Here is a 26,729-nt window from a genome sequence, read left to right on the forward strand (position 1 = left end):
CCCCAAATTGCCTTAAAATGGTTAATTTCTAAGAAAGTTGCCAGATAAAAGTGGAAAAATGAGTAGTTTTCTGGTAGACCAGCCAAATAGGAGGGGAAATGTGAAGGGGAGAGCCCTTTCAAAATATAAAATACATGAAAATAATCTTAAGTAGAAAGTTGATCCTTAAGTCTAAATTTATTCATTTGAATGACTGAAAACATATAGTGTTCTTGTTTGGAAAAAGTGAAATGCAATATAGCTTTTTTAATGATATTTAAATAAAATATCAGTTCATTTAAAATTTAATTAAACTCTCATCAGAATATCAGAGGGCTCTTTTCTGAACTTGACATTATAATGTTAATCTGGATTAATAAACAGGCAAAAATACCAAACAAAACTTTGGAGGAAAATAGTGATGATCCTATTATGAATGAGTATAAACATGCTAATGTAAGGTGAAAAGAAAAGGTTATTTACTGTCATATGGTAATATTATTAACCGTTTTGAAAAAGTATGTATTTAGGTCCTTATGTCACACCAAACACCAAAGTAAGTTTCAGATGGTTGAATAAATATAAAAGCCAAACCACTGAAAACAGAATATGTAATTTAATGTTTGACAGACTTGTAGAAGAGATAAAGGAAATCACAACGGACAAGATTGATTCAGTTGACTACTTAATAATTTTAAAGTTCTAATTGAATTATTCATTCCAAATTGGCATCCTTTGAGATATTTAAGGATAGGTTTTGGTAAAATGCAGGGTTATACATGCTCATATTGTGTGTTTTTCTATTGTTGTTCCCTTTCACTGTTAGAAATACCTTTGATTTCAGATGTAATTTTACAAGTTAGTGATTATAGGTTAGAATACATAATAAAACCAATAAATAAAGGTTAAAAACAGGCTCCAAAGTGTAAGCTGTATAGGAGATATCCCAGGTATGGTTAGTTAAAAAGTAATCACAATATCAATATAACATCTACTGTGTATCTACTATGTATGGCCTCTCATTCTCCTTTTTAAAATTCTCATGCGTTTTCCATTTAGTCTGTAGATATTTAGTCAATGATATGTCAAAGTGATAAGTGATGTAGTAAATTCAATAATTTTATAGTAATCTTGATCCCGTATAGGTTAATAGATGGTTCTCAAAGAAGATGACCTGCCTTGGCTAGCAGAGTTTGGCTGAGAACAAATCCCTAAACTTCCAGTACAATGATTTTTTTCCATGTATGGATTACCTCCCTAAAAGAAAGGATAATAGTGAAAGTTTTTTGTTTTTCAAGTGCTATGCTGTAATTTTGCACTGTCATTTCCTTCACCCCCGTAGTCTTTCCACCCCATATTGAACCCAGTCTAAATCACTGTAATGAAAGTAATTGTCTTAAGTTTCCAAAAATATCAGTATGAAGCAAAAGTTATAGTCACTCATTTTAAGACTTGGTCAAACAAATGGGAATTTTCTTCATTATAAAGTCCAAACTTGTTAGTGTGAAATTCTGGGCCTTCTGCAGTATGGCTTCAGCCTAATTTCTTTTTATTTTAATGCATTTTTAAATTGTGAACTTTAATATATATGCATAACAGTGATAACTTTAACAAGTAGTTAGCAAATTTCAAAGAATATCATGGGTCACAGTTCCACAACTTCAGCTATTTCCGTCATTGTAAAATATAACCTACATATAGAAAGATGTTAACTTTCGATGAACAGCTCAACAAGCAGTTAGTTATATAGGTAATTTCAAAAATTATTATTGGTTACAGCTCCACAGTTTCAGTTCTATCCTTATGCGATATAGGGTATATACGGAAAGGTGAAGACTTTCAAAGCACAATTCAACAAGTAGCTATAAAGCAAATTTCAAGAGGATGCTATAGGTTACAGTTCTACTGTGTCATTTACCTCCTTCCAACTATTCCAACACCCCAGCATCTAAATATATATATATTTATATATTTATATAAAGTTTCAGTATTCATAGACCTTCATTCAATCTTATCTTATTTGTTGCTACCCCTTCCTCTCACTTAATCCCTTTCTCTGTCTTCAGGGTGTCTAGGCAGTGAGAACCCTAACTTTTTCATATTGAAAGGGGTGTTGACAGCAGAACCTACCTTTCTAACTTTATTTTCCACTGTTTCCATATATTCCTTAGGGACCCAAACTGTTGGGTTCATTGTTGTTTCTTCTTCTGGTACTGGTATAGTGCCTAGCATATGAATAGCTCCCTAATATATATATATATTTTTTGAGAAGTGAAAAATGCCTTCTTTTGAACCAGGTAAAATTAAGAGCAATGTTAACAAAAGAAATGATGAAAGTCATATTGTATACAATCAGTGGGTCTTAGCACCATATGAAATTTTTTTACATCAGAATATCTAGTGAAAATATGAATATTAGATACTTGAGTGCAAAAGCAGATAACCAGAATATAGCATACATTTTTTTGTGACTGAGTTTTATAATTTTTATGTACCTGAAAGTGCTATCTGGAGTGTTTTAATCCCTGTTCCATCCAACCTTAAATTAAGGAAGGATAAGGAAAATATGTTACTATAAGTATCAATCATTTGAGTAGCCAAGAATATATTTACTGTGTACATATCAACATCCTACACAATGGTACTACAAAAAACATTTACTATGCTGTTGGTTAAATAAGGCAAATCTGAACACATTTAACTCCAGTTCCTCCCCCAGTTCCCTGAAATGATGGTGAAGGGATATAAAAACACGTAAACCAAAAGAAAAAAAAAAAAGAAAATTAGAGAGGAAATGTCAGCAAAACTTTGGAGAATGGAAAGCACACTGACTAATGAAAAGGGCCTTAACAGAACAGAGAAAGCTAAAATTTGCTTTCCTTTAGGTGGGGGAAGCCAATAAGGAGCAAGGTGATTCTCCTCAAAGAACCCCAAAAAGCCTCAGTTGTTACAGGTTCCTCTTAAGACCGCTGTGTGGGATGGGAATGAAAACTAGAAGAATGTTTGCATGTTTTTATAAAGTTTTCTAGTTTGCTAGAGCTGCTGTTAGGCAAAACACCAGAATTGGATTAGCTTTTATAAAGGGGGTTTATTAGGTTACAAATGTATAGTTCTAAGGCCATAAAAGTGTTCATACTAAGGCAACAAGAGGATACCTTTGCTAAAGAATGGCTGATGGTGTCCAGAACACCTCTGTCAGCTGGGAAGGCACTTGGCTGGTGTCTGCCTGTCGTTTGCTCCTGGGTTACATTTCAAAATGGTTTTTTCCAAAATGTCTCTAGGCTTTTGTCTCTCTTAGCTTCTAGCAGCTCTCTGCTTGGTTCTCCTGGGGGTGTTTCTCTCTAAGCATCTGGGGGTTCTCTCTTAGCTTCTCTGGGACAAACTCTGGACTTCATCTCTTAGCTTAGCATCTCCAAATGCCCTTCTGTCCACAACTCTAAGCATCAGAAGGCATCTGGGTTTGTGTCAGCTCTTAGCTTCTCTCTTAAATACTCCAGTGTACTAATCAAGACCCACCCTGAACGGCCAGGGTCCCCACCTTCATGGAAACAATTTAATCAGAGGTTCCACCCTAATCAACAGACTAATCAGTCTTCCCCACAAGATTGCATCAAAGAACATGGCTTTTCTGGGGGACATAATATATCCAAACCAGCACACAAAGGAACTCCAGATTCCTTCCACCAGATTGAGCAGGTGATTGTCCTCCCTCTTGCCCCAAACCTGGGTACCCAATAAGAGGAATATATTCTACAGTTGAAACAAGGAGCCCTGAATTCAGGGACATCAGACTTAGCTGAGGGCTGGTTGTAGTGCCTTACTGAAAATAGGAAGCTGCATGCTGAATGGTGAGATCTTCCAGCTCCCTTGCCCCCACCCCTCAGGTAGAAGACAGAATCTCTCTTGAAAAACTAAGCAGGCAAAGAGAGGCAATCTACAAATATTCATAGTTGGGGGCTCACTAATATATTGCAAGGGCCCCATTCAATTACCCTGTGGTGAGATGACCACTAAGCCACCAAGCCCTCTTCCTTACATACACAGAGGCATTTTCCAGTCATTTTTAATGTCCCATTTTTAAAAATGAACAGAACCAGTAATGATCAGACATTGACAAAAGGCTCTAACATGAAAGATAGAGAAATCTAATTAAGCAGGAATAAAGGAACTTGGAGGAAATGAAGACAATACTGAATAGTAAAAAGGATAGGGAAAAAAGTAACAACTGTCCAGTTTGCTCAGTAGAAGATACTGCAACAATGAAGTAAGAACAGGATGATAATAAATAAAAATTAAAAATATAATGACATAAATCTTAAATAATAATTTAAATATAATGATAAAATGATTCAAATGATTAAATTATCATTAAATAATTTAAATATGATTTAAACATTTAAAATTCAAATAATAATTAAAAATATAATGGTAAATTTTAAAAAGTTAAAAAGAAGGTTGGAAGATAGTCAAGAAAATGAACAAATAAAGATATAGGAAATAGGAGAGAAAAGATAAGAAAATTACAGAATCAGGTCTGGAGGTCTGTCATTGAACTAGTAATGCTCTGGAAGGAGAACAGAGGAGAAGAAATTGGCAAAGAAATAAGAAAAATTTTTAAAGTGAAAGGTTATGAATTTTTTTTTAATAAGTAAACACCAAGTTCACAATACAATGGATTTTTTAAAAAGTTACATTATGAGATTGTAGAACAGCAAGAATAAAAAGAACCGAAAAGCTTCATGAGAGAAAAAAACAGCTCACATTCAAAGGAACAGGAATCAGAATTGCAGAATGTTGAAAGACAATAATTTCTAATATAAAATTCTCTATCTTTCAAACTATCAATAATTTTGAAAATGTAATATGCAAATGTAGGCCTCACAAAATTTGCGTCCTATATATAGTTGTTAAGAAATAACCAGAGGCGGGGCAAAATGGCGGACTGGTGAGCTGTATGTTTTAGTTACTCCTCCAGGAAAGTAGGTAGAAAGCCAGGAACTGCGTGGACTGGACACCACAGAGCAATCTGACTTTGGGCATACTTCATACAACACTCATGAAAACGTGGAACTGCTGAGATCAGCGAAATCTGTAAGTTTTTGTGGCCAGGGGACCCGCACCCCTCCCTGCCAGGCTCAGTCCCATGGGAGGAGGGGCTGTCAGCTCCGGGAAGGAGAAGGGAGAACTGCAGTGGCAGCCCTTATCAGAAACTCATTCTACTGATCCAAACTCAACCATAGACAGACTGAGACCAGACACCAGAGAATCTGAGAGCAGCCAGCCCAGCAGAGAGGAGACAGGCATAGAAAAAAAACAACACGAAAAACTCCAAAATAAAAGCGGAGGATTTTTGGAGTTCTGGTGAACATAGAAAGGGGAAGGGCAGAGCTCAGGCCCTCAGGCTCATATGCAAATCCCGAAGAAAAGCTGATCTCTCTGCCCTGTGGACCTTTCCTTAATGGCCCCGATTGCTTTGTCTCTTAGCATTTCAATAGCCCATTAGATCTCTGAGGAGGGCCCTTTTTTTTATCCTTTTTTCTTTTTCTAAAACAATTACTCTAAGAAGACCAATACAGAAAGCTTCAAAGACTTGCAATTTGGGCAGGTTAAGACAAGAGCAGAACTAAGAGAGCTCTGAGACAAAAGGCAATAATCCAGTGGCTGAGAAAATTCACTAAACACCACAACTTCCCAAGAAAAGGGGGGTGTCCACTCACAGCCATCATCCTGGTGGACAGGAAACACTCCTGCCCATCACCAGCCCCATAGCACAGAGCTGCCCCAGACAACCCAGTGTGACGGAAGTGCTTCAAATAACAGGCACACACCACAAAACTGGGCGTGGACATTAGCCTTCCCTGCAACCTCAGCTGATTGTCCCAGAGTTGGGAAGGTAGAGCAGTGTGAATTAACAAAGCCCCATTCAGCCATCATTTGAGCAGACTGGGAGCCTCCCTACACAGCCCAGCAGCCCAGAACTGCCCTGGGGGGACGGCACTCACCTGTGACATAGCACAGTCATCCCTCAACAGAGGACCCGGGGTGCACGGCCTGGAAGAGGGGCCCACTTGCAAGTCTCAGGAGCCATACGCCAATACCAAGGACTTGTGGGTCAGTGGCAGAGACAAACTGTGGCAGGACTGAACTGAAGGATTAGACTATTGCAGCAGCTTTAAAACTCTAGGATCACCAGGGAGATTTGATTGTTAGAGCCACCCCCCCTCCCTGACTGCCCAGAAACACGCCCCATATACAGGGCAGGCAACACCAACTACACACGCAAGCTTGGTACACCAGTTGGACCCCACAAGACTCACTCCCCTACAACAACCTACTTTGCAGACTTGGAAAAGCTAGTTATCAAATTTATTTGGAAAGGGAAGATGCCTCGAATTGCTAAAGACACTCTAAAAAAGAAAAACGAAGTGGGAGGACTTACACTCCCTGACTTTGAAGCTTATTATAAAGCCACAGTTGCCAAAACAGCATGGTACTGGCACAAAGATAGACATATAGATCAATGGAATCGAATTGAGAATTCAGAGATAGACCCTCAGATCTATGGCCGACTGATCTTAGATAAGGCCCCCAAAGTCACTGAACTGAGTCATAATGGTCTTTTCAACAAATGTGGCTGGGAGAGTTGGATATCCATATCCAAAAGAATGAAAGAGGACCCCTACCTCACACCCTACACAAAAATTAACTCAAAATGGATCAAAGATCTCAATATAAAAGAAAGTACCATAAAACTCCTAGAAGATAATGTAGGAAAACATCTTCAAGACCTTGGATTAGGCGGCCACTTCCTAGACTTTACACCCAAAGCACAAGCAACAAAAGAAAAAATAAGAACTCCTCAAGCTTAGAAGTTTCTGCACCTCAAAGGAATTTCTCAAAAAGGTAAAGAGGCAGCCAACTCAATGGGAAAAAATTTTTGGAAACCATGTATCTGACAAAAGACTGATATCTTGCATATATAAAGAAATCCTACAACTCAATGACAATAGTACAGACAGCCCAATTATAAAATGGGCAAAAGATATGAAAAGACAGTTCTCTGAAGAGGAAATACAAATGGCCAAGAAACACATGAAAAAATGTTCAGCTTCACTAGCTATTAGAGAGATGCAAATTAAGACCACAATGAGATACCATCTAACCGATTAGAATGGCTGCCATTAAAAAAACAGGAAACTACAAATGCTGGAGGGGATGTGGAGAAATTGGAACTCTTATTCATTGTTGGTGGGACTGTATAATGGTTCAGCCACTCTGGAAGTCAGTCTGGCAGTTCCTTAGAAAACTAGATATAGAGTTACCATTCGATCCAGCGATTGCACTTCTCGGTATATACCCGGAAGATCGGAAAGCAGTGACACGAACAGATATCTGCACGCCAATGTTCATAGCAGCATTATTCACAATTGCCAAGAGATGGAAACAACCCGAATGTCCTTCAACAGATGAGGGGATAAATAAAACGTGGTATATACACACGATGGAATACTACGCGGCAGTAAGAAGGAACGATCTCGTGAAACATATGACAACATGGATGAACCTTGAAGACATAATGCTGAGCGAAACAAGCCAGGCAGAAAAAGAGAAATATTATATGCTACCATTAATGTGAACTTTGAAAAATGTAAAACAAATGGTTTATAATGTAGAATGTAGGGGAACTAGCAATAGAGAGCAATTAAGGAAGGGGGAACAATAATCCAAGGAGAACAGATAAGCTATTTAACGTTCTGGGGATGCCCAGGAATGACTATGGTCTTTTAATTTCTGATGAATATAGTAGGAACAAGTTCACAGAAATGTTGCTATATTAGGTAACTTTCTTGGGGTAAAGTAGGAACATGTTGGAAGTTAAGCAGTTATCTTAGGTTAGTTGTCTTTTTCTTACTGCCTTGTTATGGTCTCTTTGAAATGTTCTTTTATTGTATGTTTGTTTTCTTTTTAACTTTTTTTTTCATACAGTTGATTTGAAAAAAGAAGGGAAAGTTAAAAAAAAAAAAAAAAAAGAAAAAAGACAAACAAGGAAAAAAAAAAAAAGATGTAGTGCCCCCTTGAGGAGCCTGTGGAGAATGCAGGGGTATTGGACTACCCCACCTCGATGGTTGCTAACGTGACCACAGACATAGGGGACTGGTGGTTTGACGGGTTGAGCCCTCTACCATAGGTTTTACCCTTGTGAAGATGGTTGCTGCAAAGGAGAGGCTAGGCCTCCCTATGGTTGTGCCTAAGAGCCTCCTCCCGAATGCCTCTTTGTTGCTCAGATGTGGCCCTCTCTCTCTGGCTAAGCCAACTTGAAAGGTGAAATCACTGCCCTTCCCCCTACGTGGGATCGGACACCCAGGGGAGTGAATCTCCCTGGCAATGTGGAATATGACTCCCGGGGAGGAATGCAGACCTGGCATCGTGGGACGGAGAACATCTTCTTGACCAAAAGGGGGATGTGAAAGGAAATGAAATAAGCTTCAGTAGCAGAGAGATTCCAAAAGGAGCCGAGAGGTCACTGTGGTGGGCACTCTTACGCACACTTTAGACAACACATTCTAGGTTCTAAAGAATTGGGGTAGCTGGTGATGGATACCTGAAACTATCAAACTAAAACCCAGAACCCATGAATCTCGAAGACAGTTGTATAAAAATGTAGCTTCTGAGGGGTGACAATGGATTGGGAAAGCCATAAGGACCACACTCCACTTTGTCTAGTTTATGGATGGATGAGTAGAAAAATAGGGGAAGGAAACAAACAGACAAAGGTACCCAGTGTTCTTTTTTACTTCAATTGCTCTTTTTCACTCTAATTATTATTCTTGTTATTTTTGTGTGTGTGCTAATGAAGGTGTCAGGGATTGATTTAGGTGATGAATGTACAACTATGTAATGGTACTGTGAACAATCGAATGTATGATTTGTTTTGTACGACTGCGTGGTATGTAAATATATCTCAATAAAATGAAGATTAAAAAAAAAAAAAAGCAAATTAAAATCTAAACAAAAAAAAGAAATAACCCGAGGATAACCCACCAAAAGACGGGGATGTACCTAGAAAGAGGAAGGTGGGAATTGGGAAACAGGAGAGAACTTCAGCTCTTTGTGGCCCTGTAGAGCTAGTAGTCCACCCTGGAGTAGGAGACTCAAGGTTTCTAAGGGAGATGTCCGGTTACCTAGTGTGCTCACCTTTATTGAGAGAATAAAGCTTTATTGAGCTCACCTTTATTGAGAGAAGGTATACATATCTGCAAGAATGTTAGAAGGGCTGAATTACTGATGATACATAGAAAATGATACAAGAAGCTATATGTGAAAAGATGGGAAATCATGATATTATAGGTGTGAATAACATCTATAGTCATAAGATTGATCTAACCAAAAATTACAGTAGAACAGGGCACTTCTATAGTAAGAAGTCAATAGAAAATGTGTGAAATAGAAAACAGGGTAAGCGTTTTGAAATATTTTGAATAACAGGATGAAATCTCAGAAGCAGCTACTAAAAGAAAGTTGAGAATGGATGCCTTTTGGTAGCTGGAGGGGCTGTGGGAGAGGACTGCTGTTTTTCATTAAAAGCTTTGTTTTATTGTTTGATATTTTAAACAGTGTACATATGTATATTAGTTTGAGAAATGTTAATTTTTTCTAGTTCGACAAATTATAACTTTTTATTCATAATCTCAGATTGTATTGACTTAGTGTACTAGATGTAGCTACATAATTGTCATCCAGCTTGTATCTTGATAGGTATCTAATGTAAGCAAGCAACTTATTTAAACAAGGATGAACATTTTTATAAAACTTTTTAAAAAGTTTTACATAGATTTTTTTATTAATAATATATTTTATAAAAATAGTGTCAAAAAATGAAGTTATTCTCCAAATTACAAAGTATATGGTTCTGAAAAACACATAAATTTGTGGTTTAAAAAAAAATCAATATATAATTTACATAAATTTGAATTTTAGTACTTTGTAATTGAAATTTTGAGACATACAAAACTAAAGAGAATAATTAATGAACAACCAGGAACCCATTTTTGACATGTGCATCAATTTCCCTACTCTGTTAATACTTAATTAAAAATTTTGCATCAAATTCCAGAAATTATAATACCCTTTTAAAAATGTTTGTTTTTCAGTTGTCTTGTAGAAGGGGATGCTAAGGAAGAAATACTGCAGCCTCCAGAACCTCACCCAGTGCCACCCATCTTGACACCTTCTCCCCCTTCGGCGTTTCCAACAGTCACTACTGTGTGGCAGGACAATGACAGATACCATCCAAAGCCAGTGTTGCACATGGTTTCATCGGAACAACATTCAACGGACCTCAATAGAAACTATGATAAATCAACAGAATTACCAGGGAAAAATGAATCACCTATTGAACAGACAGAGAAAAAGTTGGAGCGAAATATAAGTTTTGAGATTAAGAAGGTTCCTCTCCAAGAGGGACCAAAAAGTTTTGATGGGAACACACTCTTGAATAGGGGGCATGCAATTAAAATTAAATCTGCTTCACCTTGTATAACAGATAAAATCTTTAAGCCACAGGTGTTGAATTCAGGGGATTTAAAAGTGGAAGATATTTCTCAGAATTCTTGTGTGGACTGCAGTGCAACACTGTCACATAAAACTCCAGTTATTCCAGCAGAAGAAAACCAGAAGAATTCAGACACACCTCCAAGGCCAGACCACTTGCCTCTTGATGAGAAAGGACATGTAATGTCATCATTTTATGGACCTGAAAATGCCCTACCCACGCCTGATTCGTCTAAAGGCAAATCTTCAGATACCCATTGTCAATCTGTTAAAATTGTAGGTTTAACATCAAGTCCTACATCACAAATTGAAACCCATGGTCTTGTGGATCATCATAACAATTCACCTTTACTCAGAGCACCCCTCAGTTTTACTAATCCTCTTCACTCTGATGACTCAGACTCGGAAGAAAGGACCTCTGATGGTGCTGTGACCCAGAACAAAACTAATATTTCAACAGCAAGTGCCACAGTCTCTGCTGCCACTAGTACTGAAAGCATTTCTACTAGGAAAGTATTGCCAATGTCTATTGCTAGACATGATATAGCAGGAAAGATAAATTCAGGTGCTGAAAAAGGTAATAATATCTAGCACTTATGTATTTTTTACTAAATGCTGGTTACTGTTCTAAGCACTTTAGCTATATTAATTCATTATATTTTATTCCACACTGTACTCTAGAACCTACAGCCAAATTTAGTTTTCTTAGACAATAATTTTTTCAAATAAGCTTTCACTGATTGTTTCTATTTAATAACATTATATTACTTGGTTTTGTGTTTCCAAAATATTTCATTTGTTGTACTGAAAAATTTCTTTCCTATTTCTTCCATATTGTAGCTTTTAGGATTTTATATGGGTCTAAAATTTATCTGACTGAATAGTTAGAAATAATTTAGGAAAATAGGCTAAATTAACATTGACACAAATGCTGTAGAATGGCATGGTTGACCATTTAATTTCACTCTTGTTTCTCACAAATACCTATTTTAATCATCTTTTTCTTTAAATATTAATGCCTTTTTTTAAAAAAACTATCCTCACAAATGCTTGCAATAAGGCTGCTTTCAACCCTGAATTTAAAGGAGCAGTATTGCAGAGTCTTAGCAGAATGTGGGCAGCTTGATTCAGTCAGAAGTGAGTGATATATATATATAGTTATCTAGTCATTTTTTTCTCAGTTTATTTACATTTCAAAGCAAAGAAAGTTGTAAATGTGATTTCTGGCTTTTTTCATCCTACCCTAATTTTGCCAAATAAGTTGGGCATTAACTGAAGCTTTTTCTGTGTAAGTGTTCTTTTCTGAAACATAACTACAAGCAGTCCTATTTTAAATATACTGCTAGTTATTTATCTTGTAGATCAGTCATTGGCACACAAATTACAGGTTTTTGTTTTTGTTGTTGTTGTTTTTACTTTGTACTTGTTAATGAATTAACTGAGTAATTTTGTACAACCTTTTGCATAAGGTACTGCCTGATAAAATTTCCTGGCTATGAATTCAAATTTTAATCTTGACTCAGACCTCCTGAAAGATTTCCCAAACTCAGCTACACTATCCCCCCTACAATGTATGATTTGCAAAAGCCTGTGTAAAATGTGCAGTTGCTGATTAGATAACGTATAAAACAGAAGTATATAACATAGGGAAGGCAATACAGAAATCCAGGGAGAAACATGTGATTTAGAAATCAATTTAAAAAAATCAATTTAGACCTTAGTCTTTTGATATTTAATGTAAATGAGCAGGACTGCCCTTGTGAATTTGTTTACATATCTGAAATGTTATCACAAGATACTGTTACGGGCCCCTTCCTTCCAACAGGTTATCTCTTCACTGTGAGCAGTTAGTAATGAGAGGATAAGGAGAAGTGTGCTGATGGCTCAGATTGTCACTCCTCCTGGATAAGTTGATAGTTGTTTAGTGGATAAACTTCATATTCATAAGAGAATTTGGGTATTGTTGGTAGCTATATAAAGTGTAGGACTGGAACTCTATTCGCTCAGCAGGACCCAGAAGCTCTATTTTCTTGCATTTCCAGCCAAATAAATAAATGTAGGAGGGTCAAGGACAATCATCCCTACCTCATATTTGTTAAAAATTGAAAAGGCTTTAATTGATTTTAAACCTCTTTTTAATGTATAGTTGATCAGATATTTTAAGACAACAGTGTCACAATGACACTGTTCATTTTTGAAGAGAACAATTGGCAAGGCCTAGACAAAATAATCTAGGACCCCCACTTCTCCCTTTCTTTACCCCATCCTCCCTAGCCTGAGAGTATACATACAGAATTGTATCTTCATATTTTCTTTCTCTTTCTCCAGTGAAGACTTTAGTGAAAAGATCTGAAAAATTCATTCAGTTTAAGCTATAATATGGTATACTGGTGAGGCTTACTTAATGCATTATGTTTTCCAAGAGTTAATTTTATTTATTTTAAAAATATTTCTTTATTAGAGAAGTTGTAGGTTTACAGAAAAATCGTGCAGAAAATACAGAGTTCCCATATACCCCCACTCGCATACCCAGTTTTCCCTGTAAGTAACACTTTGCATAAGTGTAGTAGGTCTGTTACAATTGATGAAAGAATATTATTATAATTTATATCTGTACTTTACATTAGGGTTCACTGTTTATGTTGTGCAGTCCTGTGGTTTGGTTTTATAAAATTTTTTATTCTAGTAATCACACTAAAATACATAATTCAGAGGAGTGAAATTACATGTCCTGCTCCCATCACCACCAGTCATTACCAAAACATCTCCATCACCCTGAACAGAAATGCCATACCAATTAAGCATTAACACCCTATTCCCTATCCCTACCCCAGCCTTTGGTTACATGTACATATGTTTCTGACTTTATGAATTTGCTTATTCTATTTACTGTCAGTGAGATCATAACAGTATTTGTCCTTTTGTGTCTGAGTTATTTCATTCCGTATAATGTCTTCAAAGTTCATTCATCAGAACTTCATTCCTTTTTACAGCTGAGTAATATTCCATGCATGTATATACCACATTTTGCTTATTCGTTCATCCACTGACAGACACTTTTTTGCCAATTGGGAATAATGTCACTATGCTAAACTGTTTTCCACAGTGGATGTACCATTTTCTATTCCCATCAACAATGAATGAGTGTTCCTATTTCTCCACATTCACTCCAAAGCTTGTTATTTCCTGTATTTTGTTTGTTTGTTTGTTTTGTTTTTTAATAGTAGCCATCTAGTGGGTGTGAAACAATTTCTTATTGTGGTTTTGATTTGCATTTTCCTAATGGCTAATAATGTTGAACATCTTTTCATGTGCTTTTGGCCATATGTGTATTTCTTTGGAGAAATGTCTATTCAAGTTTTTTGTCCATTTGTTAGATATGTGGCTTCCAAATATTTTCTCCCATTCTGTAGGTTGTCTTTTTACTTTCATGATGAGACCTACTGATGCACAAAATTTTTAAATTCTGAAGAAGTCCCATTTATCTAGTTTTTCTTCTATTGCTCGAATTTTTGTTGTAGAGTCTAAGAAATCCTTGCCCAACATAAGGTCCTGAAGATGCTTCCCTATGTTTTCCTCTGGGAGCTTTATAGTCTTGGTTCTTACATTTAGGTATATGATCTATTTTTAGATATATATAGTGTGAGGTAGGGGTCCAACTTCATTCTTTTGCATTTGGATACCCAGTATCCCCACCATCATTTGTGGAAGAGACTCTTCCTTTCCAGTTGAGTGGAGCTGTCAAAAATCAGTTTGTGAAGGTTTATTTATAAACCCTCAATTTGATTCCATTGGTCAATATGTCTGTCCTTATGCCGGTACCATAAGTTTTGAAATCGGGAAGTGAGAGTCCTTCAACTTTGTTCTTTCTCAAGATGGTTTTGGCTGTTTGTGACTCCTTATCCTACCATATGAATTTGATGATTGGTTTTTCCATTTCTACAAAGAAGGCTATTGGAATTTGGATTGTGATTGTGTTGATCTATAAATCACTTTGGGGTAGAATTGACATCTTAACAATATTTTATTCTTCCAATCCATTTATTTAGGGCTTTTAAATTTCTTTCAGCAAAGTCCTCTAGTTTTCTGTGTATAAGTCCTTTACATCCTTGGTTAAATTTATTCCTAGATATGTGATTCTTTCAGTTCCTATTCTGAATGGATTATTTTTCTTGATTTTTCTTTATTTTCCTCTGTCTACTAGTAGATAGAAATAGGATTTTCTACGTATAGGATCATGTTATCTGTAAAGAGGGAAAATTTGTTGTCTTCCTTTCCAGTTCAGATATCTTTTATTTCTTGTGACAGTAGGCATCTTGTTTTATATCTGATTTTAAAGGGAAAATTTTTAGTCTTGCACTATTGAATATGATATTAGCTGTGGGTTTTTCTTACATGCCCTTTATCATGTTGAGGAAATTTCCTTTTATTCTTAGTTTTCTAAGTGTTATCCTCAAGAAGGGGTGCTAGATTTGTCAAATGCCTTTTATGAATCAATTGAGATGATTATGTGGGTTTTCCCCTTTGTTCTTTTTACGTGGTATATTACATTAGTTGATATTCTTATTTTGAACATCCTTGCATGCCTAGGCTAAATCCCACTTGATCATGTTGTGTAATTCTTTTAATGTGCTGGTGGATTCAACTTGTTAGTATTTTATTGAGTGTGTTTGCATCTATGTTCATAAAGGATATCGGTCTGTAATTTTCTTGTGGTATCTCTTGGCTTTGGTATGAGGGTGATGTTGGCCTCATAGAATGAGTCAAGAAGTGTGTGGTCCTCTTCATTTTTCTGGAAGAGTTTGAGCAGGATTGGTTGTTAATTCTTCTTGGAATGTTTGGCAAGATTCACCAGTGAAGCTATCTGGTCCAGTACTTTTCTTTGTTTGGAGGTTTTTGATGATTGATTCTATCTCTTTACTTGTTATTGGTCTGTTGAGATCCTCTATTTATTTCAGAATAGGTAGTTTGTGTTTAGGAATTTTTCCATTTCATCTAGGTAGGTTATGTAAGTTTTTGGCATAGAGTTTTTCATAGTATCCTTTTATAATCCTTTTTGTTTCTGTGGGTTTGGCACTATAATACCCCCTCTCATTTCTGATTGTAGTTGAGTCCTCTTTTTTATTTGTCCATCTAGCAAGAGTTTTGTTGATTTCATTGCTCTTTTCTATTTTTTTTAATTCTGTATTTCATTTATATCTAATTTTTTATTTCCTTCCTTCTGCTTCCTTTGGGTTTAGTTTGTTGTTCTTTTTCTAGATCCTGCAGTTGTGAGGTTAGGTTACTGATTTGAGGTCTTTGTTCATTTTTGGTATAAACATTTGGAGCCATAAATTTTCCTTCAGCCCTGCATTTACTGCATCCCATTTCGCTTTCATTTGCCTCAAGACATTTCCTAATTTCACTCATGATTTCTTCTTTGACCTATTGTTATTTAAGAGTGCGTTAATTTCTAAATATTTCTGAGTTGTCCATTTCTGTGTCTGTTATTGATTTCTGGTTGCATTCCATTGTGGCCAGAAATGACACATTGTATAATTTCAAAATTTTAACTTATTAAGACTTGTTTTTACATATGATCTATCCTGGAGAATGACTTATGTGCACTAGAGAAGAATGCATATTCTGTTGCTATTGGGTGCTGTGTTCTGTATATATCTGTTAGGTCTGGTTGTTATGTAGTATCATTTGAGTCTTATATTTCCTTATTGATCTTCTGTCTAGATAGTCTATTCATTATTGAAATTAGTATATTTAATTCTCCTATTAATGTAGAACATCTACTTTTCCCTTCAAATCTATCAGTGTTTGCTTCATATATTTTTGGGGCTCTGCTGTTATTTGCATATGATTTTATAGTCATTATGTCTTCTTGTTGAATTGACCCCTTTATCAGTATATGGTGACCTTCTTTGTCCCTGTAACAATTTTGGGCATAAAGACTATTATATCTGCTTTTAGTATAGCTACCCAAGCTCTCTTTTGGTTACTGTATGCATGGTATATATTTTTTCCATGGTTTCACTTTCAACCTATTTGTGTCTTTGGATTTAAGGTGAAGGTGAGTCTCTTATAAACAGCGTATAGTTGGGTCATGCTTTTTTTTTTTTTTTTTCCTTAATCTATTCTGCCTGTTTTAACCTTTGGAATGGAAAGTTTAATCCATTTACACTTAAAGTAACTACTGAAAAAGCAGGACTTTCTTGTGCCATTTTTCTGTTTGGTCTTTATAGTTCTTATACCTTTTTTGTCCCTCAATTCTTCCTTTAATGCTTACTTTCATATTTATTTGATTTTTTTTTTTTAGTGTACCATTTGTGAGTCTCTTCTCATTCCTTCTGTATATCTTTTTCAGATATTTTCTTCATGGTTACCATGAGGTTTAAATTTAACACACTGTATCTGTAACAGTAACATTTGATTTGGTACCAACTTAACTTCAAAAGCATACACACACACTGTTCCTATTCCCCTCTATCCTCCCACTTTTTTGTTATGTATTTGTTCCAAATTATATATTTATAAATTGTATGTCCCAAACCATAAATTTATCATTACTTTTCATGCACTTTCTTTTTAGATCCTGTAAGAAGTGAAAAGTGGAATTACATACCAAAATACACAGTACAATAGTACTGGCATTTATAATTATCCATATGGTACCTTTATTGGAAATCTTTATTTCTTTATGCTGTGTTGGTCCACTGCCAAGTGTCCATTCCTTTCTGTCTGAATAACTGTGTTTAGCGTTGCTTCTAGGGCAGGTCTAGTGGAAACGAATTTCCTAGTCTTTTGTTTTACTATGATGTCTTAATCTCTCCCTCATTTTTGGCACTTTAAATATCACCCCACTGCCATCTTTCCTCCTCTGTTGTTGATCAGCACTTCATCATATTGGTTACCCCCTAATATATAACACATTACTTTCCTTTTGCAGCTTTAGAACTCTTTCCTTGTCCATGGGTTGGACAGTTTGACTTCTATGTGTCTGGGCATGGTGCTCTTCAAGTCTATCGTGTTTGGAGTTCATTGGACTTCTTGAATGTGCATATTCATGTCTTTGTAAATTGGGGAAGTTGTCTGCCATTATTTCTTTGAATATTCCTTCTGCCTCTTTTCTTCTTCTGGGACTTCCATAATGCAGATATTGGAACACTTGGTGGTGTCCTCCAAATCTCTTCAGCTTTGTTCACTTCTTTAAATTCTTTTTACTTTTGGTTCTTCAGCCTGAATCATTTCAGTTGTTTTGTCTTTGGGATCATTGATTCTTTCTTCTGCTGGCTCCAATCTGTTGTTGAAACCCACTAGGGAATTTTTCATTTCAATGTTTGGTTTTCAACTGTAGTATTTCTGTTTGGTTCTTTTTTAAAATTTTCTATGTCTTAATTTAAATTCTCATATTGTTCATTCATTGTTTTCCTAATATCCTTTTGTTTTTTCTCTCTGCCTTTATTTCCCTATACATATTGCGGATCATTCTTTAATGTCTTTGCCTGGTGTTTCCAAAGTCTGATCTTCATTGATGGTTTCTGGATTTTCATCTTGTTCCTTTGGATGGACATCATTTCCTATTTCTTTGTCTTGTAATCTTTTTTTCACATTATACATTTTAGTATTTTGAAAGTGTTAACTCTAGGAGTTAGTCCTTGGTCTGTCTCTTCCATAAATTTGTATCCAGCTAGTTGTATGTTGGAGATTTCCTTGAGTGCCAGGAGCTAACAAAAACTAACAAACCAATTCACAGTCTTCAAATTGACTCTGTGTTGGCTGGTGTTTACCTTAAGTTTAGTCCTCCAATCAGTATGGTCAGCCGGAGGGAAATGGAAAGTGTAGGTTCCTCTTTGTCTTTCCTAAGACTGCATTTTGTTCTGGGCTTGTGCTTTCTTGTGGCTTTAAGAATTCTCTAATTTATAGGAATTCGAATATCCCCTCTGCAACCTATGAAATAGTCTTTCTCCCCCTTCTGGGTATTTATTGTATGGCTTTAAGCAGGTAATCCTTTCCCCCACTCCACTTTGACTTAATTATTTCTTAAACTGCTTTAGCTGTCTGCAGGCTGCTTCTGTGTGTAAGGCAAGTTCTGTGAGGGCAAGACAAGTTCTGTGAGTGTAGGACCAAGAGAAGTTTCCTGGTTCAGTCTTATCAGGGTGCCACCAGATAGATTGGCATAAACATACAGGCACCGCGGTGTGCACATAGTGGGGTTACTCTGCTCGCTCCAGAAGAGGGCCAGGAACCCACCATGGGAACACAGGTGGTTCCACACTGCCTGGGGTGGGGGTGGGGTGGGGTGTAGGAGAAAGGCAAGGGCGCCACTAAGCTGTGTTTTCTTGACTCATCTCTCCTTTAGTTAGTGCAACCCTTTACCTACTTTCTGAAGTTTTGAGGAAAATGGCTCTGCCACTTTTTGCTAGTTCAGAGATTTTGTGGGGGGAATGGCACCCTGGAGTGTCTTATTCCACCGTTTTAGCTGACTGGCAGTCAGCTAGTTTTATTTTTATTGATGAAAAGCTTTTCTTTGTTTTCAGTTACTGTTCTCAACATATGCTCATGTGCACTTTTCACAAGATTGTAGGCAATCAACTTATGGACAATTAAAATTTTTAATAGCTGTATTTCTATGTGTTTAAAAATAACTGGTATTTCAAATTTGTTATTTCACAATTATTGTTTAAAACATGGTTGAAGTATATAGGTAAATTCAAAATTAGTAGGATTTAAAATAGTAAGTGCGTAGAATAGAGGATATGTAGTACTACAGAAATCATTAAATGAGTTAAGTGATTGACTCCAGTTTGGGAGACATTGGCTTAAGTTCAATGATAAGAGCTTTCCTTTTTCAACTCAAAGCATCATCAGCAACATCCCCTTAGAGAAATAACTTGCTGCTGTCTCTACTGAAGGCTGCCCTGAGGACAGTCTGATTCATGTCGGGAAAGTGTCAGGAAAGTCGAGGGAGAGTCATTTTCTCTGTATAGTAGTGATGGAGTTTATTCTTCACTGTTCAGTAAGCTCCATAATACTTCTTGACAACAGGTTGAGTGGGAATGGTTTCTTCTTCACCTTTTGCATTTTTAAAAACTGGTTCTCTTCTATTCTTGCAACAGGGATTTTTAGAATGTCAGGAAAGCTCTTTTATTTTCTTTGAATATATTGTTTATTTTCAATAATTTGTCTAAATTTTATATATTTAATTTAGATGTTGATGTTAATGAAGATTCACCTCCTCCCCTACCTGAAAGAACTCCTGAATCTTTTGTATTAGCAAGTGAACATAGTGAGTGTCTCTTTTGCTTTTATATTAACATCCTTCTCTAATAATAAATTCTTAAAAACATGGCTTATTTTAATCTAGTAGCTATTGGGCTGCATAATTAAATTAACAAGCATATTCAAATTGATATTGACAAATGATTTTAATTCCTGGTATGAAAATGTATTTTGAAATGGTATTTTTTATTTGCTACGTTTGCTAAAATGCCTGTATTTGTGTTAGTAAATGCTTGAATTCATTTAAATGTAATTATAGATGTATTTGCAATTTGGTGCCTTCTCATACATTAAAAGTAACATTTATTTATGAAAAGACATTTTTTTGCTTCATTTGGTGCCAGTTTAGGTAGGTGAAAATGTAAATTGGTTTATGGGTGGGGGCATCACTTGAATGGTGTTATATGAGGTACACTTAAGGCAACTAGATAATCAGTGACAAATGGGGGAATGTAATCATATTTCACTTCATATGCATTAATAATATACTTATCTCTCCATTCCCCTTTCCCCCCAAAAAAGAGTACAAAAACAGCTTTAATATATTTGCAGCATCTCATGCTCAGTAGGGGATGCTCACTAGTCTCATCCAGGATGAGGACCATTGCATATATATTTAACCAATATTACTGCTATTGTTTGTTTGTAAGCCTCTTGAAAAAGAGCTCCTTTTTAATCATAGTTATAGTTCATCAATATTTTATTAATCTTAACTGATTTTAAGAATGTTGAAAACAAGGATGCATTATATTTAAATTATTTCTCAAGTTTTCTATAGATTACAACATGCTTATAATAAACTAATGATTGAATACATTTGGTTAATTTTTAAGGAGAGAAATTTATCAGAATTGTCTTGAAATAATAGAAACTAGAAATTTTTTTATGGAAGTGAGTTTCTAGAAAGCTGTAGATCCTGATATTGGATATTAGTTTAATGCAAAGAAATTTCAGGTTTTAAAGATGTTAATTTTAATCATAAGATTCATTTTTCTCAGATACAACTGTCAGATCTGAATGGAGTGAACTTCAAAGTCAACAACAATATGAACCAAAAAAATCTGAAGTGAGTCCTTTTGCAATCGGAATAGCTATGGCTTAATATTTTTGCTCTTTTAACTGTGTTACAGTTGTTTGCTACAAAAACTCATCATAAGATTATTAAATATAGTTTATAACTTTTGGTCAGCATTTCTTATGCTAAGCTTTCAGATGAAAAGTGTATATAAAAAGTGGTATTTGAAATTTTTTAAAAGGCAACCTGATTGATGTACATTTTTCCAAACTGCTTTTGAATTTTGTAAATTATGCCATCTTATAAATCTCTTTAGAGTGATGGGTGGGACAGGAGTAATCATTTTCAAGGTAATAGTACTTTCCTAGGCTTTGTTCCCCATTACATAACACCAAGCACGTATTCCTTTATTTTGTTTTGTGGCCACCCAAGGTTTCTTTCCACAGTCAGGAAATGTTTTGGTTGCTAAATAATTTGGCCATGGGAGGAATTGTCATTTTTCATCAATGTTAACATTTTTCATGTTTTTCTCCACATTTTAAGATCTCTGAAATTAGGTACTTCTTAGTGTTGGTTTTTTTGAAAAAACATTGTCATAAAGTTTAATTAGCACATAAAATAGTGGTAACTTAAAATAATGAGGCTCTTATAATCAATGATACCATAATTTGATGAAATATGGTAGGTGGCTGGCAAAAGGCTACTGTTGATGTAGCTCCTGCTTTTTGACTTACAGGCTTGAAAGGGAAAAGGAATTCCCCTATATCTTTACTCCTAGTATAAAAGAACATAACATTTTAAAATTTTAAGCCTAATTGAAAACACCATTGTTTTCTTTTCTCTCTGAAACAGAATCTTGATTCCTTGGGACATATAACCACAACTTGACAAAGTTTTCTGTTATTTGTAGATAAAAGGAATGTATTTTAACAGCTATTAAATGTCTTTCTTATAGGGCCTGATAACCTCTAGAAATGAAAAATGTGGTAAGTGATGAGGTATTTCTTTTTGCTATAGATTATATAGATTAATTTCCATAAAATAGTGTGCCTCATGGTACATGCTGTCTGTCTGGTTTTCTCTGTATATGAAAATGAGGACAACTCTTCTAGAAGTTGAATTATGTAGTATAATTCCTCCAAATTAATTATTAACACAAGATTTCATTGATACTGAAAAAAACAGGGATACTTATTTATTAGTAGTTACAGGCTAACGGGAAAGAAGTTATTTTTCTGCATTTTGTTTTCTGTTGTTTTAAAAACACTTAGAAGCTAGATCCTGACACTTAAGAAGTATCTCACGTTAACCTGCATGATTAAATTGCGTCCATAAATATCAGTTGTTTTTGAAATCTTTTTAGGATTTATACATTTGTTTGTGAAGACCAATGAGATTATGTAGTTCAAACCAGTGTTATAATTTCAAGTTAGAAAAATTTTGTTCCAATTATTTTTACTATTATTTTACATAGTAAAATAGGTCAAATAACTGATTTTTATAAATCAGTGACTTATCAAATATCCTAACTTATACAACTCCTTTAACTCATCCATTGTGTCTGCCCTTTTTATAATGAAAAGAGCAGAGATACTATAGATTCAAGCAGATATGGATTGGATCCCCATTTTTTCCATTTTACTTAGTATGTGGCTTTGGGCAAGTACCGAATCTTTCTGAGTCTGTTTCCCTCTCTGTGAAATGAAAATAATAATAGTACCTTCTTTAGAGGATTGTTGTGATGGCTAAATTAAATAAAATATGAAGTATCAAATGCTGTGCCTGGCACCTGGTAGGCATGCAAATTTTAACAATGGTATTTTTTTCTTTATTATATTGCTATTACTGCTGCTGCTGCTGCTGCTGCTTGGGCCCTGGATCTTTTTATTTTCTTAAAGTTTGTCATCTTTCTTCTCGTTTCTCTTCTCTCTCTGACTTAGATCCCATCCCCCATCACTGTAGTCACACTCATCTGTCCTCAACACTCTTGCTCCTAACTCCATACCATTTTAGTTTTTTCCTTAGGAGTACTGAGTGCTGGTTGAGGAACATCACTCAGTTTTATAGACTGAACCTACAATTGTGGGTCTTTATCCACAACAAGCTGCTCATAGTATGGTCTGGTACCCTTTTTATTTCCCCTGAGTTTTCCAAACCTTAACTTTTCTTCTAAAATTACCAATTCCACTCATTCTTACCCAGTAGATGACTTTTCCCTCATTCAGAAAATTGGGGCCTGGCCCTTAGACCAGGTTTCATCATTTCCTCTTAGAAGCCAGTCCTGAATACCTCACTACCACTAGTTTCTAGATGCCTCTCCTTTGTGTCCCCGTTGCTCTCTATGCATAGTTTTATTATAAAACTTAATGCACTACTGTAATAATAAATGCACTTGTCTCTTTCTCCTACTAGAGCAGGTGGCAAACTGTAGTCCACAGGCCTAATCTTGCCCTTGACTTTGTTTTTGTTCAGTTCTTGAGCTAAGAATTTTTTTCCTCATTTTTGAAGTTACTTAAACACAAAAACCAAAGAACACTATGCGACAGAGACCATACGTGGCCTGCAAAGCCTAAAATATGTACACTCCAACACCTTATATAAAAAGTTCGCTGACTCTTGTCTAGACTATGAGCACCTTGAAGACAGGGATCATCTTTTTAACTTGTACTTCTAAGCTTCTATAAAGGTTACTCAGAGGTATTGGGGACTTGATAAATGTGAAAGAATGCATGGATCATAGTAGCTAATTTCTTTTATTAATAATCTTATGCATTGATAATTAAGTGAATAAAATTTAAGCAACAAGAAAAAACGTAAAGAAATATTTCCAAAGTTGAATGTTTTAACTGAGATTTAGTAATCAAAAGTATTGCTCTTTAACTTCAGTTAAGTACATTTTATTGTATCTCAGATTTTAAATGTTCCCATTTTTGTGCTGTATTAGTTTAATTATCTTAGAATTCTTTCATTACCAAATATCATTTCAAGTATACATTTAGTAGACCAATAATAATTTGATTTCATTTTCAAATATGAAAAGTTATCAATAGGGCTAGGAATCAACATATACTTTGAAAAGAAAAGAATTACTTTTGGGGCCAATAGTAAGTCATTAATTAACTAAGAACTCATTTGCCATTGATTGCCAAATAGAGGCATTTCAGTTGTAATTATTGCCTTTGAATATAGGTACATAGTATAACTTAAGAAAATATAATATGCCAAGATCCAGGTGTATCTAATAAAGTTAAGGACATAATGAGATTCTTCACATTGCAGAAGAATGAATTCTAGGTACCCTCAGGAGTAACTAATATGATTTCCTTTACTTACTACCATTGTATTTATATTTATCTGGGCCTCTAAAATTATCATGCCCAGGAGAGAAAATTTGCTCTTTTAAATCATTGCCCATGTAAAAACAAGTAATGGGTTCTGTGTCTGTGTACATTGCTGCAAATGATGTGATTAACAAGGATTTTGTTTTGCATTTTAGATCATCCAGCAGAAGGTGTTCACACAGAGACTTGTATAGAATGTCCACCTACTTTCATTGACAAGAAAGATGAAATACCAGAAGGTCCAACAGAGACCACGGATATTGGTAATATTTTTAAACTTTTAAGTAATGCTGATAAGCATGAGAAAAGGTCATTCTTGTCACCATTCTAGGATTTCCTTAGTGCAAATTTAATCAGTGTTTGTTCTATGGTATTTTGAGGTTCTGAAATGGCACTTGGCAAGAATAAAACATTTATGATCAGAGTTGCTTGAAATTAATCATGACAATTTATTCTGCTCTACACTGAGTTCAAAAATTAAAATATAAAAACCCACAGTATATTCTTTTGTGTTGGAAAGACTCAAATATCTTATATGTTTTTTCTTATGTTGTGATAGAATTGGTGTTATTTTTAGCTAATATTTTTAAGAGAAGCTATTATTTTCAGTTATCCAAAAAAATTTATAGTTGTTTTGAGTTTGGTTAAAATTTTAAATTCTTGTCGGGAAATTTATTTGTTTCAGAAAATGAGGAGGTCTGTGGACAAGGTTTCAGTACTATACATATTGAACACTGACCAATTATTCTGGTGTTTGTCTATAGGTTTTGGTAATCGCTGTGGAAAACCCAAAGGACCACGAGATCCACCTTCAGAATGGACATGATGCAGGGAGCTAAAAGACACTTTAAATTATACTGGAAAAATTCAAGTGCCACTGAAAGCCAGATTAAAAGTATTCCATCTTAAAAATGTGGGACTAACAGCAGTGTAGATTGTTACCTTAAAATTTTTTGCTGGGACCATCTACCTGCCTTATACTACACTTAGGAAAAAGTATTACATATGGTTTATTTTCTAACTCCAAGTGTTATTGCCTTAATGTCTCTTAACCCTGTTACACGCTGCTTGTAGACATGTTAATATAGTAATACTTTTATGATAAATTGAGTTTAAGAACTACTCTTTTGCTAATGTTTTATCATGTATGCGTTACTTTGTATATGTACAGGGCAAGTAGGTATATAATTTGATAAAGTTGCAGTCATATTATTAACAGAAGATGTAAGAAATCTCTGCATGGTCTAAATTTTTGTGTACCTTATTTGTAAATTATTTGCCCTGAAGTTTTAGAAAATAGTTTCAGAATTTTAAAATTGCTGGATTCATGCAGCCAGCATTACAGGTTATCAGAGATCAAAGATTGTAATAATAATGCATTTTGTAAATTGTAAGCAAAAAATTATTTTTATATTATATACTAATTGTCCATCCTAATTGTTCTTGTTTAATCTAGTCATGGAGATTCAGTAAGTGCCTTGGAACAATATTGAATTCTCTTAGCCTGTGAGTGTTACTTTAATATTTGAATTCAACTGAGATTAGAAGAGTATCAAAATATATGTATGTTTCAGGATATTGGACCTGCCATTAAAAAAAACAAAAACAATTTTACAGTGCCTTCAGTTGTCTTCGTTTTTCCTTTTTCATTCCTAGGAAATAAGACTTAATTTCAGCCTTCCTGCTGGCTTAGTCCTAGGTATGATGGGAGTAGAGAGCACCTTCTTCTGCAGAAATACCACTCTACAGTTCTAAATACTGATCCTTGAGTTAGCTCTAGGCATCCTTCTCTTCCTTATCATTAGCCTACCAAGATTCTAGTGGAACACCAAGCAGAGATGAGGTTGGAAAAGGGGGAACTTGTTTCTTTCCATCCCATGTCTGGAGCACAGGTCCCAAAATACGGTTTGTATTTTGACACCACTGAAGTTGATGGAGTTTTACTTTGGTTATATTCTCCCTCTGCATGCAAAAGAGTGAAGAAATTAGAAGATTCAAGTGAGATGCACTAGCCTCAAATGAGTGGGAGGGGAATTGTTGTGGAGAAGAAAATTGTACTATAATTTTGCATTAAAACTTCTTTTAAGCTAAATGGTCTTCATGTTGATTCCTTAGAATTTCAAAGTTTTTCCATACATTTTGGTTTTAATAAGGACATGGGTATACATTGGATCCTTGATATTCACAAGGCACAGATACTCCTACAGCATATCATTTTCCTAATCAAATTTAAACTGAAGTAAAGTATAACTGGAAAAAAATTTGTTGATGATGATTTGTATAATATGGTACTGAAATCATTTATAATTTTTGTTATTGTTGGCAAGGGGTTGCTTCAAACACCTTCACTGAAGTGTAATGAATATTCAGAGGGGTGCAAAAATCATATTAATCTTCACAAAGTACACACACCCATGTAAGTGTGACCCACACCACCTAGGTCAAGCATTAGAACTTATCAGCCCCTGAGAAGCTTCCTCTTGAGCTGAGATTCATTCATTACTGTTTGTGTAGCAGTCATTTGTTCATTTTTCATTGCTGTAGTTTTGGATTGTATGAATATAAATTTGTCC

General features: G+C 35.2%; 1 protein-coding gene across 2 annotated transcripts in view; it reads left to right on the forward strand.

Moving 5' to 3' along the window:
• PTPN12 (protein tyrosine phosphatase non-receptor type 12) overlaps positions 1-25,770 on the forward strand; it is a 115,265-nt gene extending 89,495 nt beyond the window's left edge. Inside the window, exons 13-18 of one of the 2 annotated variants that reach the window (XM_037836496.1) lie at positions 10,131-11,107; positions 19,730-19,807; positions 20,799-20,866; positions 21,771-21,801; positions 24,312-24,419; positions 24,921-25,770. In XM_037836496.1, the coding sequence (XP_037692424.1) occupies positions 10,131-11,107; positions 19,730-19,807; positions 20,799-20,866; positions 21,771-21,801; positions 24,312-24,419; positions 24,921-24,982 (1,324 nt within the window). In that variant the 3' untranslated portion in view covers positions 24,983-25,770. Of the gene's footprint in view, positions 1-10,130; positions 11,108-19,729; positions 19,808-20,798; positions 20,867-21,770; positions 21,802-24,311; positions 24,420-24,920 lie in introns of those variants that run through there. The other variant, XR_005217003.1, reaches the window with a different exon arrangement.
• The last annotated feature ends 959 nt before the right edge of the window (positions 25,771-26,729 follow it).

This window comes from Choloepus didactylus, chromosome 5, assembly GCF_015220235.1.
Source record: "Choloepus didactylus isolate mChoDid1 chromosome 5, mChoDid1.pri, whole genome shotgun sequence".
NCBI classification, from domain to species: Eukaryota; Metazoa; Chordata; class Mammalia; order Pilosa; family Megalonychidae; genus Choloepus; species Choloepus didactylus.